This window comes from Amphiura filiformis, chromosome 12, assembly GCF_039555335.1.
Source record: "Amphiura filiformis chromosome 12, Afil_fr2py, whole genome shotgun sequence".
Taxonomy (NCBI): Eukaryota; Metazoa; Echinodermata; class Ophiuroidea; order Amphilepidida; family Amphiuridae; genus Amphiura; species Amphiura filiformis.
This window is the reverse complement of record NC_092639.1, coordinates 47,042,938-47,060,407: the sequence shown is the minus strand read 5'-3', so window position 1 is coordinate 47,060,407 and position 17,470 is coordinate 47,042,938. Positions and strand designations below refer to the sequence as shown.

Genomic DNA, 17,470 nt, shown 5'->3' with positions numbered 1-17,470 from the left:
TTCAGCATGTTCAGTGAAACTCAAAATCATACAGATGTTTATCATAAGTAAAGTATTCAATAAATGGTCGTAAAAAAGGTTTATATTATAATTGGTGACAGTAAAAGTAAAGTACATACTGAACATTTCTGATTTTGGGATCTGTACAGTTAATTGATCACGAAACCCAGAGTATACTTGGAGTTGGATGCCAGCAAACAAAGGGAATACAGGGATTGAAAAACATGTGAAAATCTATCAATTGTACAATGTACACAAATAACAATTTTAATCAGAGTTTTATGTAAAATGTAATAACCAGAGTATGAACAACTGGCAAGTGCCCTACGGAGAAGTCCAAGCGTGGTTTTATTCAATACCTCTTGACTTTACTTACCTATGTAGACAATCTGTAAACCACACAGAAAAAAAACTTCACTTGGCCAATATTATTATAAACACCACATATAAAAAGTATTTTCGATATCACTTTCTTCTGGTCGATTTTTTGTGAGATGCACCAAATAATCTTTGAAATAACTGCGGCTTTTAGGTAACCTGGGCGCGAACACCCCAAGTTGTGCTGCAAAGGTTTGTTTTGGTCGTAGTAAGATGTCATGCCGTGCGGATTATGCAACGCACCCGCTACATTCGCAAGGCTGATGGAAAGGTCCTGCAAGGCTACATCAGTATCAGATTGAAGGTCCGTTAGAGCACAGATATTGGAACACATATCTGTGGTTAGAGTGTGTTGCAGCAGACATTCTGGATCCTCTGCTTGAGAGTAAAGATAGAAATGTTTATGTTTTAACTATTGGAGACTATTATACGACATGAACAGAATGCGGAAACTTTGGCTAAAAGATCGTAAGCTAATTTGTCGCTTCGATGTACCAAAAGAGCTATATTCCGATCAAGGCCGTAATTTTAGAAACAAATGCGCCCGATGAACTTAACAATAACAACTGCAGTGTACTTCGTAATATAAATACATTATCTTTTAGGAATTGAGTCAAGGAAGCAAATAATCGTATTTATATTTCCATAGTTCTATTGAATTAAGGCCAGTAATATACCAAACGAGTTTTTGGCGTTTTCCCCCTCCGAGGATAATATGGCACATGTACGGAAATGACACCCTTTGTCAGCCTTGGGATCTCCTTTATAGAACCCACACCATTCCTCTTGTATGTCAGCATTTTTGTATCAATATTTAATTGCAGACACCGCCAGGTCATGCTCCCCTCTGACACGTCTTAATTGCAATTAAATGAAATTCTTTATATTTCCTTCAATGTAATTTTTATACATACTGACCTTACTAACCGGAACATAAAACTTCATTTCCTCAAAATAAAAACCAGTCACGGTCTAAACATAACACAGTCTATCGCTTATTTGTGGATCCTGTTTGCGTAAGCAACACAATATTAAATGTCGGTCATTTGTATTTCAGTACCGAAAACATGTTTGAAAATAATTATGTTCAAACAATCAATTATGGGTATAATATTATTATTGGCTGCATTTTCCAAGACACTCAGACTCAGAGATATTCTACGTAAAATTATTTCCTGGGAAGGGTAAATAGGGAAACCTTTCGTTTTAGCATATTTTTTGTCATAAATTAATAACTACATCACTATAATATCGAAATACGATTGTGACCTGCAGAAATAAACTGTATTATTTAAGCAAAATTACCAAAACTGCAGGCTCCGACTTGTCTTAAACAATAATTTTGCAACCATATATTGCCACTTTCGGGTAATTTTACTCTTATTTTATGATATATCCGTGGTATACCAAAACATTTTTTTCCGACATCTTTCTCATTTATTCACATTGTGTCACAAATCTCATCTTACCAATCTTACGACACAATTAGACGACCTTGAAATAATGACATGCAAAATTTGGCATGAAGGATATTGTCTTATCAAATGAAACAAGACATTTTATAAGTGGATATCGTTTTATTTAACTTTTTAAGCACTAAAGAACTATTCACATTTTATTTTTATGATAACGTCCCAATGCACATTATTTTGTGGAATAAACTGTAAATTCAATTTCAGCATTTCAGTATATGCCCTATAAGTGGAAATGTGGATAGATAATTATTTTCAGTTTCGCGTAATATTGCCTGATTTTCTCGGGGAGGGCTACGCCCAATGACTCAATAATTTTCATTATGTGCAGTCCTCAAAACCCTCTATCAGACCCATATGGTTCTGAACCCCTCAACACTCTGTTTATGCAAAGTCTTCACTAAGTATACGATGACACGAAACCTTCTTTGTGAACTTTTGGGTAAAATGTCTTTTTCGCACAGAAATATTATCTCGGGGATAATGACAGATAAATTTACGATATTTGAATGCCACTTTCACTCGTTAGTCATATTGTATGTTCAATATTAGTTCAAGGGGCAAAAAGGTTGATAGTTTAAAATGTCCAAATATTCCCTGCTTTAAGATGATAGCAAGGCAGAAAAGGTACCAGCTGCAGACACGGCGAACTAAAGCGTATATCTTTACCTATTTTAAAGATGCAAGGGCTCTCTTTGTTTTACCGACTCATTATGTTAGTAGATTATGTCAGTAATAATTACTCGGCACGATAGCTTTAATCCCATCCCCTACATCCAAAGAACTGGTGTTATGCATAAAGTAGAGAAAATCTATAGTACTGTGTGATTAACAGACTTGTAGTCGAGTCACTGAAAGTCGAGTCCGAGTCGAGTCGAGTCATCAAGCCCTCGAGTCTCGAGTCGAGTCGAGTCATGAAGCCTTCGAGTCCGAGTCGAGTCGAGTCATTTGAAGTTGTCAGTCGAGTCGAGTCAGGCCATTCTGTCGAGTCGAGTCGAGTCGGATATATTTTGTCGAGTCATTTCGAGTCACTTCACGTTTTATATGCTCATGATACCAGCTGTCAACTTGATAGCCCAATTTGCATGAATTTGTACTTTTTAAATTAAAATCCCAGTGAGAGTACATAATATTAATTTATGAATCTATGTGCTCCATCCAGTGCATTGTGGAAATCAGTAATCAGTCAGACTTGTAGTATTGCCATTAGGACCCGCCATGAGTATGGGTACGGGTGCGTGTCCCGGACCACGAGTACTTGTACGGGTACGGGTCCCAGGCCATGGGTACGGATTTCAGGTCATGGGTAAGGGTACGGGTACGGATCCCTAGCCATGAGTATTCGGTACGGGTCCATTCCAAAATAGGGTGCGAGTACGTGTACGGAGCCATGGGCACGGGTACGAGTATGGGTACGGAAATTGGGACTCGAGTACGGGTACTGGTCCAGTAGTGGTATGGAAATTGGGACTTCAAGTACTTGTATGGGTCTTATTATGGGTATGGGTATAAACAAATTAATTAATCAAGTACAAAAAGAAATCAAATATTGGTGGTCATAGTGAATCTAGCCTAAAGGTGGCATATTTTGGGATGCAAGTGAAAAAAACTATGTCTACATGTACAATATGGACAGCCAGACTGTGCAATACTAATTTCAACATATATTTAGCAATGATGTAGCTTTCGAGTCTTATTATGCACATCTGGATAATTATATCCATGTTTTATTAATATTTTAAAATTCATATACATCCCAAATTTCTGTATATGATAAGCACCTCTCTATTCATTTGACTCAGATGCACAAGCCCAAGCCTGGGCACAAGTACATGTGGCTGGTGGAAATGCTCACACCAGTCAGTCACATTGCAATGTAGTTCTTCATGTGTGCAGCATGTAGAGGAGTGTATTTGGATGGGGAATAATCAAAATGATTAATAAAAGCTATAATAATGATATTTTAACATGATAACTTGAAATTCACCATAAAAAAGAAAGTATCTCGAAATGTTTTCCCAGTTTGCTGGGTTTTTATTCTGTATGGATCAGTCATTGTGTGAATGAGACATGTAGCATACATGTAGGGGTGTGTGCACAGGCTGTTACAATGACATGTGTGTAGCATTCATGTACATTTTGTGTAGCCAGGGCTGGATTTACCTTTTTCAGGGCCCAGGACCAGGCTAAAATAAAATTAAGGGCACTTGCTATAGCTTGCTATCTGGATCCATGCGTTACTCCCCACCCAACCCCATCCATGATGTACATGTAACCTATTTGTTTTGATTATGATTAGAGGACTCACCGTGGGATTTCCTGCATTTGTGTAGCCATATACTGTATGGTACCCATGGGTACGGGTACGTGTCCCGGACCATGAATACGGGTCCGGGTCCCATGCCATGAGTATGGGTCCGGGTCCCAGGCCATGAGTACGGGTACGGGTACGGGTCCCAGTCCATGAGTCCGAAGACAAAATAAGGCATGAGTACGAGTACGGGTCCAAAGCCATGGGTACAAGTACGGGTACGGGTATGGAAATTGGGACTCGAGTACGGGTGCGAGTACTATAAGTCTGGTAATCAGCAATGATGGACAATGGACTTTTCCACCATGCCAAGTTTGAAGCATGTAAAAAAAATGGTGGATCCTTTAGCCAGATCAACAGGCAATCATACATGTACATTGTACACACATACATATAATTTATATTGTAAGTTATTATAAAGATGCTGAGAGATAGTAAGCCCACTTTGTAAAATATAAGAATCACAATACACTTAGATGTGTGGAAGAAAACGTGCAGGTATTATTAGAAATATTAAGGTATAATTTATATTTTCGAGTCATTTTTAAAAAGTCGATTCAGCCACAGTGACTCGAGTCACAAGCCTCGAGTCATCGAGTCGAGTCATTAAATTTCGAGTCGAGTCGAGTCATCGATTCATCAACCCTCGAGTCGAGTCGAGTCGTCGAGTCACCTTGCCTCGAGTCGAGTCATCGAGTCACCAAAACTCGAGTCGAGTCGAGTCGAGTCGAGTCATTTCGAGTCGAGTCACTACAAGTCTGGTGATTAATTCTTCTTGAATTGCCTAAAAATTAAACCAGGTGAATTTCAGCATGCTCCGGTAAATTGACTGTCATTTTAAAACAAAAGGTCTAAATCATACAGAAACATCCTGACTTGACCGACAATATTATGTACACCACCTATAAAAATAATTTCGATATCCCTTTTCTTCCAATCTAAAAATGCAACGTGCAAAATGTTGGGAATGTACCCTGTAGTGTGAAATAACTGTGGCTCTCAGGCAACCTGCACGGGAATGCCGGTTTATTTTGGTCGACGTGTTCTACGAAGTACGTAAAATTTAAATTTAGAATGGCATTTCAGTTGCCTCTTTTTAAGTGAATTTGTAACCATCGTAATTATAATTATTCTCAAGCAAATGGCTCCTTTTAGTTGCTGGTACATGTACATGACTTTATTTATTGCACTTACTACATCCTTTGAAATGCATACGTTGACATGATGTGATGAAGTGAGTTTGTACTAGTCCCGGCACATTACATTGACACGCATCATGTACCAGACAATAGACCCCCTTTCTTCTGCGAATCTACCACTCAGTGACCCCGCAGTAGTGACCCCGTTTTCAAAATCTTACACCCAATGCCATTTATAATGCATGGCCAATGAACCCCTTTCATTTTTCAATATACTGGAAAATTATTCACCAAAGAAACTCATGTCAAGAAATGAAAGAGGGGCAAGTGAGGCCCTTCTATTCTCTCGGTCGGGGCTGTCACATCTATTGCTCTTACCCACTTCTCACGTCTGTCAAAGGGGACACCCTCGCGAAATCCCTACTGGTTTGTACAGAGCCTTTCATTTCAAGTCAATTTTCTCAGCACAGAAAATACCAATTTGCCTTGTTTTTTGTAATTATTTTAAAGTTGATTTCCCTGATAAAAATTCGAACTTTTGGAATTGTTTTATGAAGAGGTATTAATTGTATGGCATGTTTTGAGATTCTCCCCATTGAGTGCAACGGTAAATGTCCCCCTCGGGTTCCGAAGGACGAGGTGGAACAGCCAAATCTTGGCACAAGCAACCAATGCGAAGAGGCGATCTGTCGCAAGTGACGTCATGCCGACCGACAGAATCGCAAAGTAAATGGATGCGTACTCTCTACCTCGAATTAATGATACTTTGAGATGCCCTTGTGTTGCTTCCTGGTTCTCAACGCTGGCCCTTGCTTCGCGGTACTGGCAAGTTGGAATGATGGTGGAAGCTATAAGCAGGAGGCAGCATTTGTATTACGGAGTGGTTAGGTCTATATCAATGGAATGTCATGCCGTGCGGGGTTTGCAACGCACCCGCTACATTCAGAAAGACTGATGGAAAGGCTGTAAGGCTCATCAGAATCAGATTGGAGGACCTTTATAACGTGTTGCAGTAGACATTCTGGGCCCATATGGGCATGATAGAAATGTTTACGCTTTAGTCATTGGAAACTATTATACGAAATAGACAGAAACATACGGCTTTCCAGATCAGTGTGCGGAAACAGTGGCCAAGAAGATTGTAAAAGAATCTGTATGTCGCTACGCCGTATACCAAAAGAGCAACATTATGATCAAGGCCGTAATCTTATAAACAAATGCGCCTAATGGACTTAACTAAAGAGCTGCAGTGTACTCCTAAATATCAGCACATTTATCTTATAGCAAATGAGTCAAGAAAGCCAATAATAGTATTTACATTTCCATAGGTCTTGCGGCTCTTGAATTAATGCCAATAATATATCACAAGTTTTTGACATCCTTTGTATCAAGCCTTGGTATCTCCTTTACAGAACCCATACCATTCCTCTTGTGTGTCAGCTTTATTTGTCTCAACATTTGATTGCAAGCACTACTAGGCCATGCTCCCTTTCGAACCGCCTTAATCAAACCATTAATTGGAATTAAATGAAACTCTTTATGTTTCCTTCAATGTCATTTTTATACATATTGACCATGTTGACAGGAACACAGAACTTCATTTCCCCAAAATACAAATCAGTCTAAACATAAAACAGTAGGCCTATATCGCTTATTTGTGGATCCTGTTTGCATGGATTGCGTAAGTAACACAATAATGTCTGTGGATCCTGTTTGCGTAAGCAACACAATAATGTCGGTCATTTGTATTTCAGCATTGAAAACTAGTGGCGTAGATTTCTTTTTGACATTGGGGATATCAATCAATCTCAATCAATCTTTTATTTTTCATCAATCTCATAAAGCATACAATGTAACAACAGAGGTAAATTAAATTATTGCACATTAACAAGTATTGATGAAGGCAGGCACATCACAAGGCCAAGAGGCCTGAAAACGATGTACCACCTTATAACATATAATTATAATTGTACATTAAATAATCAAAACATTAATTATACACAAAAACATAAAAACACAAAAACATAAAAACATACAATGAAGTTGGAAAAATGGTGTTGGCACTTAAATAATAGTGCTTCAAATGTGGATTGCCCTAAATTAAGTATTCGTTTGGATTTGAAAAAAAACAGTGAAGATTTCACTAAAACATTTTCTGCAATACAAAGGTATCGCGGGCTAAACAAAAACCAAATGGCGCACCTCAGTGCAGATCACGGGCCGTTACAGGTTGCCACCCATGATTGTAAGGCCTTCCTTTTAAACGGTACCTTTTTATGATCCATAAGGTAGCAACATGATATTTCAGTTATCATATTTACAAATGCCATTCCCAATTAATATGTCAATTCTTCACGCAAGTGTAAACAGCGGATTTGTAAATTATATAGTAAAAAGCCAAAAAATGTGTTTCTATTAATTGTAGTGCGTGTGATTAATAAGTGACACGCATATGGGAGTGGAGGATGCATAGACAGATATGACGAAGTAAATTAATTTTTGGTAATTTAGAAAATGTACCATATTTTTTTGTATTTTACCATTTCGAAATACGCAATGACATGTAAATAACCATCTATAAACAGAGTTTTGGCGCCATTTTGGCATTTTTTGACATAATAAGCTTACTTGTAAATTTTTAGATTCCTTTATGTAAAACCGGATTCCACGACCCCGCTTTTTTATTTTAACATTTTGTTATCAGCACATAATGAAATATATATTGAGAAATTCTATGAACGAATTCTATCCATCTTCAACAATTCTCCTTAAATTAGCGTCATCGTTGAAGATGAGAATTCGTAGTTGTATAACCTTGCGGCTTTTGTATTTCCTATTTATCTCTTATGTTTCTGTACTTCTATACAATATTGTACTGTTATATTAAATTACATTTATTTCTATGAATTCTTGTTTGTATTGAATAAACAGTAATTTCCGCATTGTATTTTCTTTCTTACATTAACATTCTCATATAATTATTTTCATATTTTTATAGAAAGGGTCGTGGCTTTTTAAGCTCGTGGACAGTTTTTGCTTCGACTCGGAATTTATTCCATACTTATTATATTTTATTTTAATAAGTATTGTGTGTCATGTTAATTCGTATATTTTATTTATTTGATTAATTCCTCAGTTGAATTATTTTTTTAGTTTATTTACATTTGTGTCCTTATTTTTGTATATTTCCTATTATTTCTTGATCGTTATTAGATAAAGATTTTATACAATTTATGCCCTCTGCTCCAGATTGGTGCTTTGTTAAATTAATAAATATATTTAGACCCCAGAACGAAATTTGCCGCTTCTTGTACTGCATTTAAATCGACACAATGCAATTTATTAAGTTTCACAGCGTAATTTGATACAACAATATATATTTGTCCAAATTGGCTTTGAATAGACCAATTTAAAAATGAAAACGTTAATAACAATATTTCAATGTAAAGTTTTTGTAATAATAACGTGTAGAGAATAATCTGAAGTTTATGCTTGCTTTGTCAAAGTATTTATAAGGTAAAAATACATAGTTCCATTTTGATATTATGATCTGATTGTACAGAAAATCTGACCTGCATGTTTAAGCTATACTCTGATCGGCAGTTTAATGTTATAAAAATTGTATATACTCTTGAAACAAATTCATTAGGATCGTTCATGGTTCATTAAGTTAGAAAAGGTTCTTTTCCAGATCTGTTACTTACTCAGAAAATATTTCAATTCATATCAGGAATCTTAATTACTCTGTTGTGGTGTTTATATTATTTGAAATTAAGTGCAGTTCGGAGCACATTTCACGACACACTTGACACAGATAACTACAAAATTTACTATTGTTACAATACAGATCATAGTAAAAGGTTTAGTAGAGTTGAATCCTTGTTTTGTGAAAAGCAAGTAAATAACTTATGAGTTGCCTTATATTATCAGAAATTAAGTACAGTTCAGAGAACATCTTACGACGCAGGTAGCTACAAAATTAAATTATATATTTTACTACTGTTACACCACAGATAAAAGCTTTTAGAGTTAGATTCCTTCCTTAATAAAATGCAAGTAAAAATATGTTTAATTTTACTTTATATTCTCTTAAATTAAGTTCAGTTCAGAGCACACCTTACGACTCATCCCATGAAGCTTTAAAATTAAATATGATTTTACTATTGTTACCCTACAGATAAAACTTTTAGAGCTTCTTAAGTGAAAAACGCGCTGAACATCTCAAGTACGTGCGAAACCTTACGAATGATAATTCCAAACGTATCCGCATACATCTCACTTCCCTGATCTGACCTACTATCTGGTATCATGTTTATGAAAATCCTGTTTCGTGAGTGTATGTAAAAATAATTTCTTACAAAATGAAATTTTTTTATTTTCAAAGACTATAAGTTTAAATGAAGAACCTTTTAACAATAACAATTTAGGTGCATACAAATACGTATTATGTACTAATACTAAATTAGTTAAAACTCATATTGTTATCTTATATTACAACAATAAATTATTTCATGATTTATCTGGTATACATTACCTGTACTAAAACGCCTCAACAAAAGTTTGGAAAGTTTTTTCAAGCATATATATCTCGGATTATTTGTGACATGTTCATATCGTGTTGCATACCAATGGATAGCTACTCTGTTTCCTTTTACAATGACACTACATTTGAAACAATCACCATTTTCACTCCTGAGTACACGTCTTGTGAATGTAGTGGGGTCTCAAACCGAGTGTGCCAAATTGACCAGTATTCTGTGCGGCAAGCTGCAATCCCATATCTCCACAATCTGTGACCTAATGCAATCCTTCAAGATGACAATGCTCGCTCCTACAAGTCGCAGAATATGGGCGTAGAAAGAATGGAATAGCCTGCCATTAGCCCAGACCTCAACCCAATTGGACACTTGTGAGACCAGCTTGGTCGTGTGCTGTGCGTGCCAGAATGGCCAGAGTAGCCAATGCAACCACATTAAATGACCTGCGACGAATCCACAGCAACGTGTGACCAGGTTGGTGAGCAGCATGGGGAGAGGTGCCTGACATTCTGTTTGATACCCACTACATTCACAAGACATGTACTCAGCCGGGAAAAAGGTGATTGTGTCAAATGTGGTATCAGTGTAAAGGAAAATAACATAGCTATCCAGTGATATGAAACACGCTATGAACATGTCACAAATAATTTGAGATATAGATGCTTGAGAAACCTTTTCAAACTTTTGTTGAGGAGTTTAGTTCATCTCTCAAAATGCATGATATTGTACAGAAGTTTCCATCAAGCGCTCAGTATTGCATAAAATATCTTGACGCGAGGAGGGGGCGTAGCCAGCTTCAATATTTGCTCATGGTGGGCAAGATTATGTAAATTTACTCTAAGTAGGTTTTTCCTCCTCCAACGTCTCTTTCTCAATCTTTCTTTTTACCTCTTTTCTTCCCTTCTCTTTAATCCCTTTTACCTCCCCTTTCTTTGCTTTCCACAAACTAGACAAAACCCACGGGTTATAATCAGGGCATGATCCATGTTTTGGAACAAATTTTACGGCAAATGCTACTCAGTCTATTGGCCATTCTGGAGAGAAGCTCGAGGGGTACCCCTCCTCAAAGTAGAGACATTTTGCACAGATTTTAGATTTTATCACCATCGCCTGAAAATATCTCCTTTTTAGAGGAGGGGGTATAGGACACACCCCGAACTCCCTTGGATCCGCCCTTGCCTTTAAAAATCTCAAAGCCGGGTTGATACATGTAGAACCAAGTCGGTTACATTACCTTTCCGTGTTATGGATATAAAAAGAGTGGATGCTTTTGCCTTCTGGTTTGGACACGCGTACACTATTTTGTTTCAAACAATAATAGTGTTAAAATGCGCCAAATGGCTTTAATTGTGCCATCATTTTAACAAACATTTGCCAACTATGTCCAAATCAGACTCTGTGGACCAAGCGCTGATTCGTGGCCATATATTTACTCATTTGGTGATCCAAATGTAGTCACTCTCCGACTGGTCTAGAGAGGCCATGCCCCCCCCCCACCACACCACCACCACCACTGCTGACCCCCCCCCTCCCAACGCTTTGCTAACAGCCTTTGGGATGTCCGTCTGGAAGCTTTCCATTTGTCGGCGTGCAATCACTGCAATGATTTTCCAATAGCCATTGATGATTGCAAATTGCATACCCGGTGCCATCCCCCAAATCAGTGGTGGGCGTGTTAGTGTAGTGATCTTCTCACTCGCTTCTCACCACTGTGGCCGGGTTCAATCTCCCGCGGTGCCATTATGTGAGTTTGGTTGCCGATCCGTTCTTTAAAAAAAATTCTCATTTTTCTGTTAAATTATTTTCTAACAAGTCTAATCCGTGTATATAATAGTAAAATAGATTTTTTTTTATTTATTATTCCACCAGAATTTTGTGGATCAAGTTTCGAGTTAGACGTCGGTGAATCTGTCCGCATATACTCGCCGCAGTTTCCCTTCTACTACCCTGGCAATCAACATTGTGCTTGGTTCTTCTCTTCCCAAGATCCTGGAAGTTTCGCCATTCATTTCCCAACTTTTTACACGCAAAAAGACATCGACAATGTTACCATCGGTAGAGGAGCAGAGATTAGCGAAGAGAATGCCATAAGTAACATGTCATCCTTTGTGCCCGAGAAGGTTGTGATAGCTATAGAGGATCCACGGATTTGGATATATTTCCGACCTGATGCGATTCTGACAGGAATTGGTTTTGAGTTGGAAATTGAAAGGATACCAAATCATTGTAAGTGAAATGTTTCTCTATCATTTTGTATTCATCGTAATCATATTCAGCGTGGCACACTGCAAGGTATTTGCCTTTGGTGCGCGAGGTTCCGGGTTCAAAATATCCGCAGGACCGCCAAAAATCAAATTAACTTAACTTTGGGCTTCATAACTGCTAAATTGTTGGTCTAAAGTGTATAAAAGTTTACATATTTAGAATGGTAAAGATTTGATAAATCTAAATTTAGGCAAAAAATCTATAAAAAACCGGTATTTATCCCACATCCTTTTGATCAACTTTGAGAAATTGTCACCAAAAATGGTTGAAAATGCTATTAAATGTCATTAAAAAGTCCGTTTTTGCCCAAATTTAAACATTTTTGGTGAAGTTGATTAAAATTTTAAAATAAAATAAAAAAGTTATTTTTTTAATTAATAATTTGTTAATTATGTAGCCCGAAAAAAATTGCATTTGATATTTTCTCCAAAACTGAGCATTTTGCCCAAATTTGACCTCACAGATGGATTTATCAATGCCTTGCCATTCTTAATAATACTTTTATATACTTTAGCAGAGGCCCAAATGTTTCCGTAATTCAAGAGTTAAAAGCAACAAGGGAAGGGGTATGAACGTTTGGACAGTATTTATTGTGGGACATTAGAGCACATCAGACATATCGAATTGCATTCTGAATACGAAGAATGTCCTTCTGATATCAAATAATTTTGATTTTTTGAAATTCGCAATGTAATAAACATTTTATGGCAAATCATTAAAATTGATATTTTTGATATTTAACAGTACTCGAAGTAAACTTTATAAATCTGATGATTTATATTTGAAGTGTATGTAGGTGGCATGAAAAGCCGACGATCAATTGAAAATTTTGACTTTTCGTATTGAAGATATGGATTTTTTTCCCAAAACACCAAAAAAAATTAAGTCTTTTTGGAAAAAATCCATTTCTTCAATATGAAATGTCAAAATTTTCAATTGGTCGTCGGCTTTTCGTCCCAGCTACATACACTTTAAGACTATATCATTAAATTGATAAAATTTACCTCGAGGACTGTTATATCTCAAAAATGTGAAAAATATCAAATTTTAATAATTTGTCATAAAATTTATATTATATCGTGAATTTCATAAAATGAAAATTATTTGATATCAGAAAGACATTCTTCGTATTCAGAATGCAATTCGATAGGTCTGATGTGCTCTCATGTCCCACAAAAAATACTGTCTAAACGCTCAAAACGCTCATTCCAGTTCCCTTAACCTCTGGATATCATTTCAGTCAAGACTTTCTTTGCTTCGGAAGCATTGTCATATGATATGAATGGCGCATCATCATTGTATGAAATTAGATTTTAACCTCTTACCAGATAAAAAGGCTAATATTTATTTGGTTGTAAATCTAGGTCAGAACACAAAATATTTGGCAGAAAAAGACATATTGAGTATTCAAATAATTCCTTTCCTTTCAATACACAAGATTGCGCAAACCTACCTATGTAAAAATAAAACGAACGGTTGAAATTCTATCATAAGTATATCCTAACTTGGTCGGTTTTATTCCAACCCCGGGATTTTATCTTTAAAAGTCGACTTATTTCGTAAAACGTGGCCGCTTGCATGCAACTCTTTATCATGTTTATTGAAACAAACTCGTTATTACTGCGTTGCTACAATGTACCATTGTTATCATTATTGTTATCATTTAAATGCAAGAGAATTTCAATTTGATTAACAAACCTATAATTACACAAAAATAAACACAAACTAGGCCAAATTGCTCGAAGCAAGCTTCATTTTACCAATCACCATGTTGACCACGATTATTCATTTAAAAATTTTAGCTTCATTTGTAAGCCTGAAAGATACAATCGCAATCAATGATAATATACAAGGATATAATAAATCATATTTAATACATAAATGATGTTATTTAAAATAAACCAATCAAAATGAATGAAGAATGAAGTTCACGTTAGCAAAGTTTGAAAAATTCAAGGTGAGTAAACAAAGGGTAAATAACCATCTTTAAGTTTAAGTTGATATACTCATCAGTAACCTTGTGTAAAAAGATTAAACCTATTATAACTAGTAGTAGCACTTACTCACTTTATAGCGATACACAATTTCAATGTCTACAACACACAAATGATTCTCTAATGTTTCAGTGGAAGCGGATTTTCTACGTGCTTTCAAATTATGTAAATTAAACCTTTAGTTTTGATTTTTACCCCTATTCATGTTGTACCACTTTTGCCTAGTTTTAATCTTTCTGTTTTGTTTCTTCACAGTACCATGTGACGGAGACGACATATTATGCAACACTGGTGACGCCTGTACAGGGCGCATTCTTCTCTGCAGTGATTATCCAGATTGCCTTGAAATGATAAATACATGCGGTAAAAACAAGATTTGAAAACTCTTTTCCATGATAGTTACCAGGGTCCAGTCATGGGCCATGGCTATACCGTTTTTCACCCCGATGTGGCAGTGACGTCAGTGCGAATATCATTGGGCGCAGCTTCAAATCGCTAGCGTACACGCAGACACGCTTAATGGCGCCGCATAGGTGCGCGCGCGAAATAGCTTTCTTGATGCGTCGACGTCACTGCCACATCAAGGCGAAAAATGGTATAACGACGCAGCGATAAAGTTGCCTTCAAGTCAACTGCTTGCGACTTGGCGCTACCATCGATCAGATATCGGCATCAGTTATCGATAAGAAATCGCTTTTCTGAGAAGTAATGGACGTTCCGTCACCAAAAAAAAATGCGCTACGCTCCTAGCGACTGTATTGTATGATATGCCATTCTATTATTGTACAGCTTCATATTCCATGTTGTTATTGGTTTAAATGATAATTGTAATTATTATTCATTTTTGTACAGCCTTGTGCACTGATATTGATTATAAATGTAGCTATGGAAGAGGATGCGTCAACAAGCAGTCTGTATGTGATAGTACACGAGACTGCGCAGATGGCTCTGATGAATGGCAATGCTGTAAGTCTAACACGTACACACTCCGCCCCATCCACATAATATTCAAACACGCGTGCATATAAAAACACCCCACATTAAAACACATCATACTTTTTCACACACCCTTTGGATATATACCCCGGCACAGTTGTTTGATGTGATCATTTATTATTTTTTCTAACAAAAAACATATATAATTTTCAATTCTAGACCAGGACAATAGCAACAGCTACCAAACACTAAATGCATATTATTTTAAAGCTATTTTTAAGATATAATTTATTTTTATATTACATTATTCACCTTTTTCTGTTTTTTTGTGGTGATTTTTATTCATTTGAGTGCAAATTGAGGGCGCTATTTACATATATTTTAATTTTAAATTAGCCAAATAATCTGAATACTTACATATATTTCATGATAAAAAGGTTTTTGAAAATATCTTTGTTATTTGTTAGTCTTTGATGTTCTAATACCAATATACATTATAAGATAAATAGCGCCATCGTTGTTCCACTTTCAAATGACACATTTTACATTTTTACATTACATCAAAAAACCTTGCCCCACATACACCTCACACTTACCTAAGTACACTACAAACACAGTAAAAGTGCACATTATCATCTGAGTACTGTACTCAATACTCATAAGACTCTTAAGAAATGGTTCTTCTTTTCTGTCCTTACCAAGATGACTGTGGTTCTATCATCACCAACCTGACATATAATGGCCCAGTGTATCTCTCCTCACCAAGCTATCCCGCAAAATATCCACCAAATGTTGATTGTACATGGACATTTGTAGAAGACACACCAGGGACATTTGTGATAACCATGCTTGACCTGCAAACAGAATCATGGGACTTTCTAATGATTGGAAAAGGTTACAATATCAGCATTGATGATTTTCAACTTCGTCTATTTTTGTGGCATTTTCCAAGGACTATTATCGTAGACGAAATGGTTATGTGGGTTTGGTTTCTTAGTAATCATGCCGTGCAGTATCGAGGCTTTGTTCTTGAAGTAGAACGAAGAAATACAACAGGTATAGTAAACTTGATAACAGAGGGCTCAAAATGAAGCCCTGTGGAACACCAGATGTATCTATAAAATCGAAACAATTGATATGGTACATTCAAATACAATCCTACAGAGAAATAAATTAATTACTCAAGCGTATCCTGTCATGTGCACAATTTAGAGAGAAAAGTTTATTTTAGAGTTCACGGTCATTATTTAATTGCAAACTCTGAAAAGAGTGTGAATGAACTAAAACCATTTTCTTTTATTAACCAACGGTAAACTTTGTAAATGCTGCTAGTTTATAATTAGGAAATTTCTTGCTCAAATTGGATGAACTCTAATTTAAATGTGCGTAATTATTTCTCTGTGGCCACCCTTGCGCAGGAATTCTGGTACTTTAACTATTTCCCTGCTGAAAAACATCCGGGTATTATTCGTACGCACCGCATACTGACCATTAGTAACGCAATGTTCGAGCGGAGTGTATTATTTGAAGACATTATTAACTTTAATCTGTACATTGTTGTGTTTAAGCCACGTGTGGAGAAGGCGAATTTCAATGTCATGAAGGATACGGATGTATGGATCCAAACCACGTGTGTAATGGGAAACCACAGTGTTTGGATGGTTCAGACGAACCAAATTGTGGTAAGTATGCTGCTACAATAGTCATCCTTGAGTAAATCTTAATGCCAAAAGTCCAGTTGGCTGATTGATCCAGACATGTCCTGCCTGGCTTCATTTGACTACTCAAATGACTCTACTCGTTTGCTGTTCGATACTTCAAAAATACTAGATCTAGCCAACGTTAAAGAATTTACATTTTTGTCCATAAATGTCCATGAATGTCCAGAATGCAAATTAACTCCAATCGTACTACCTGCTAATTGGTTACAAGAAAACTAATACGGTTTATTGAACCAATCAGCAACATGGTAAGAATGGGGTGGATGATTGAGCTTAGAAGGTGTATTTTAATTGGTCCTGCAGATGAAAACATTGCGTAATTAACCAATCAGAAACGCTGTAAGAAAGGTATTAATTCTCACAGACTTACGGCCAATAATGCTGCCCATCAAATGTCTTGATCTGTCTACAAATGTCTTGTTCATTAACCACTACTTCATATAGTTTAGCTGTCCATGCAGGTGAGTGCCAAATATGGAAAAATCATTATATTGCCTGACTGTACCTAGAATCCACAAGATCAGCTGAGGTAGTTGCAGGTATGAGGTATCAACTACATGCGCTCTATCCTTTACTGTGGGAGATTGATTGGTCTAATGTCAAATGAAACGATTAGAATTCTAAAGCATTATCCAAATCGAAGATCTTTTGGTGTGTAGAGTTTCCCATTAGATTTACCATTTACCATTACCATTTACCACATGCTGATGTACTAC

The 17,470-nt window shown here is 36.5% G+C and overlaps 1 protein-coding gene across 1 annotated transcript in view; it reads left to right on the top strand.

Moving 5' to 3' along the window:
• The window catches only part of LOC140166302 (uncharacterized), a 43,128-nt gene that overhangs the window by 9,950 nt on the left and 15,708 nt on the right, over positions 1-17,470 (top strand). The window contains exons 2-6 of the mRNA XM_072189719.1: positions 11,708-12,064; positions 14,353-14,460; positions 14,950-15,063; positions 15,736-16,089; positions 16,602-16,715. Coding sequence (XP_072045820.1) covers positions 11,708-12,064; positions 14,353-14,460; positions 14,950-15,063; positions 15,736-16,089; positions 16,602-16,715 — 1,047 coding nt within the window. The remainder of the gene's footprint in view (positions 1-11,707; positions 12,065-14,352; positions 14,461-14,949; positions 15,064-15,735; positions 16,090-16,601; positions 16,716-17,470) is intronic.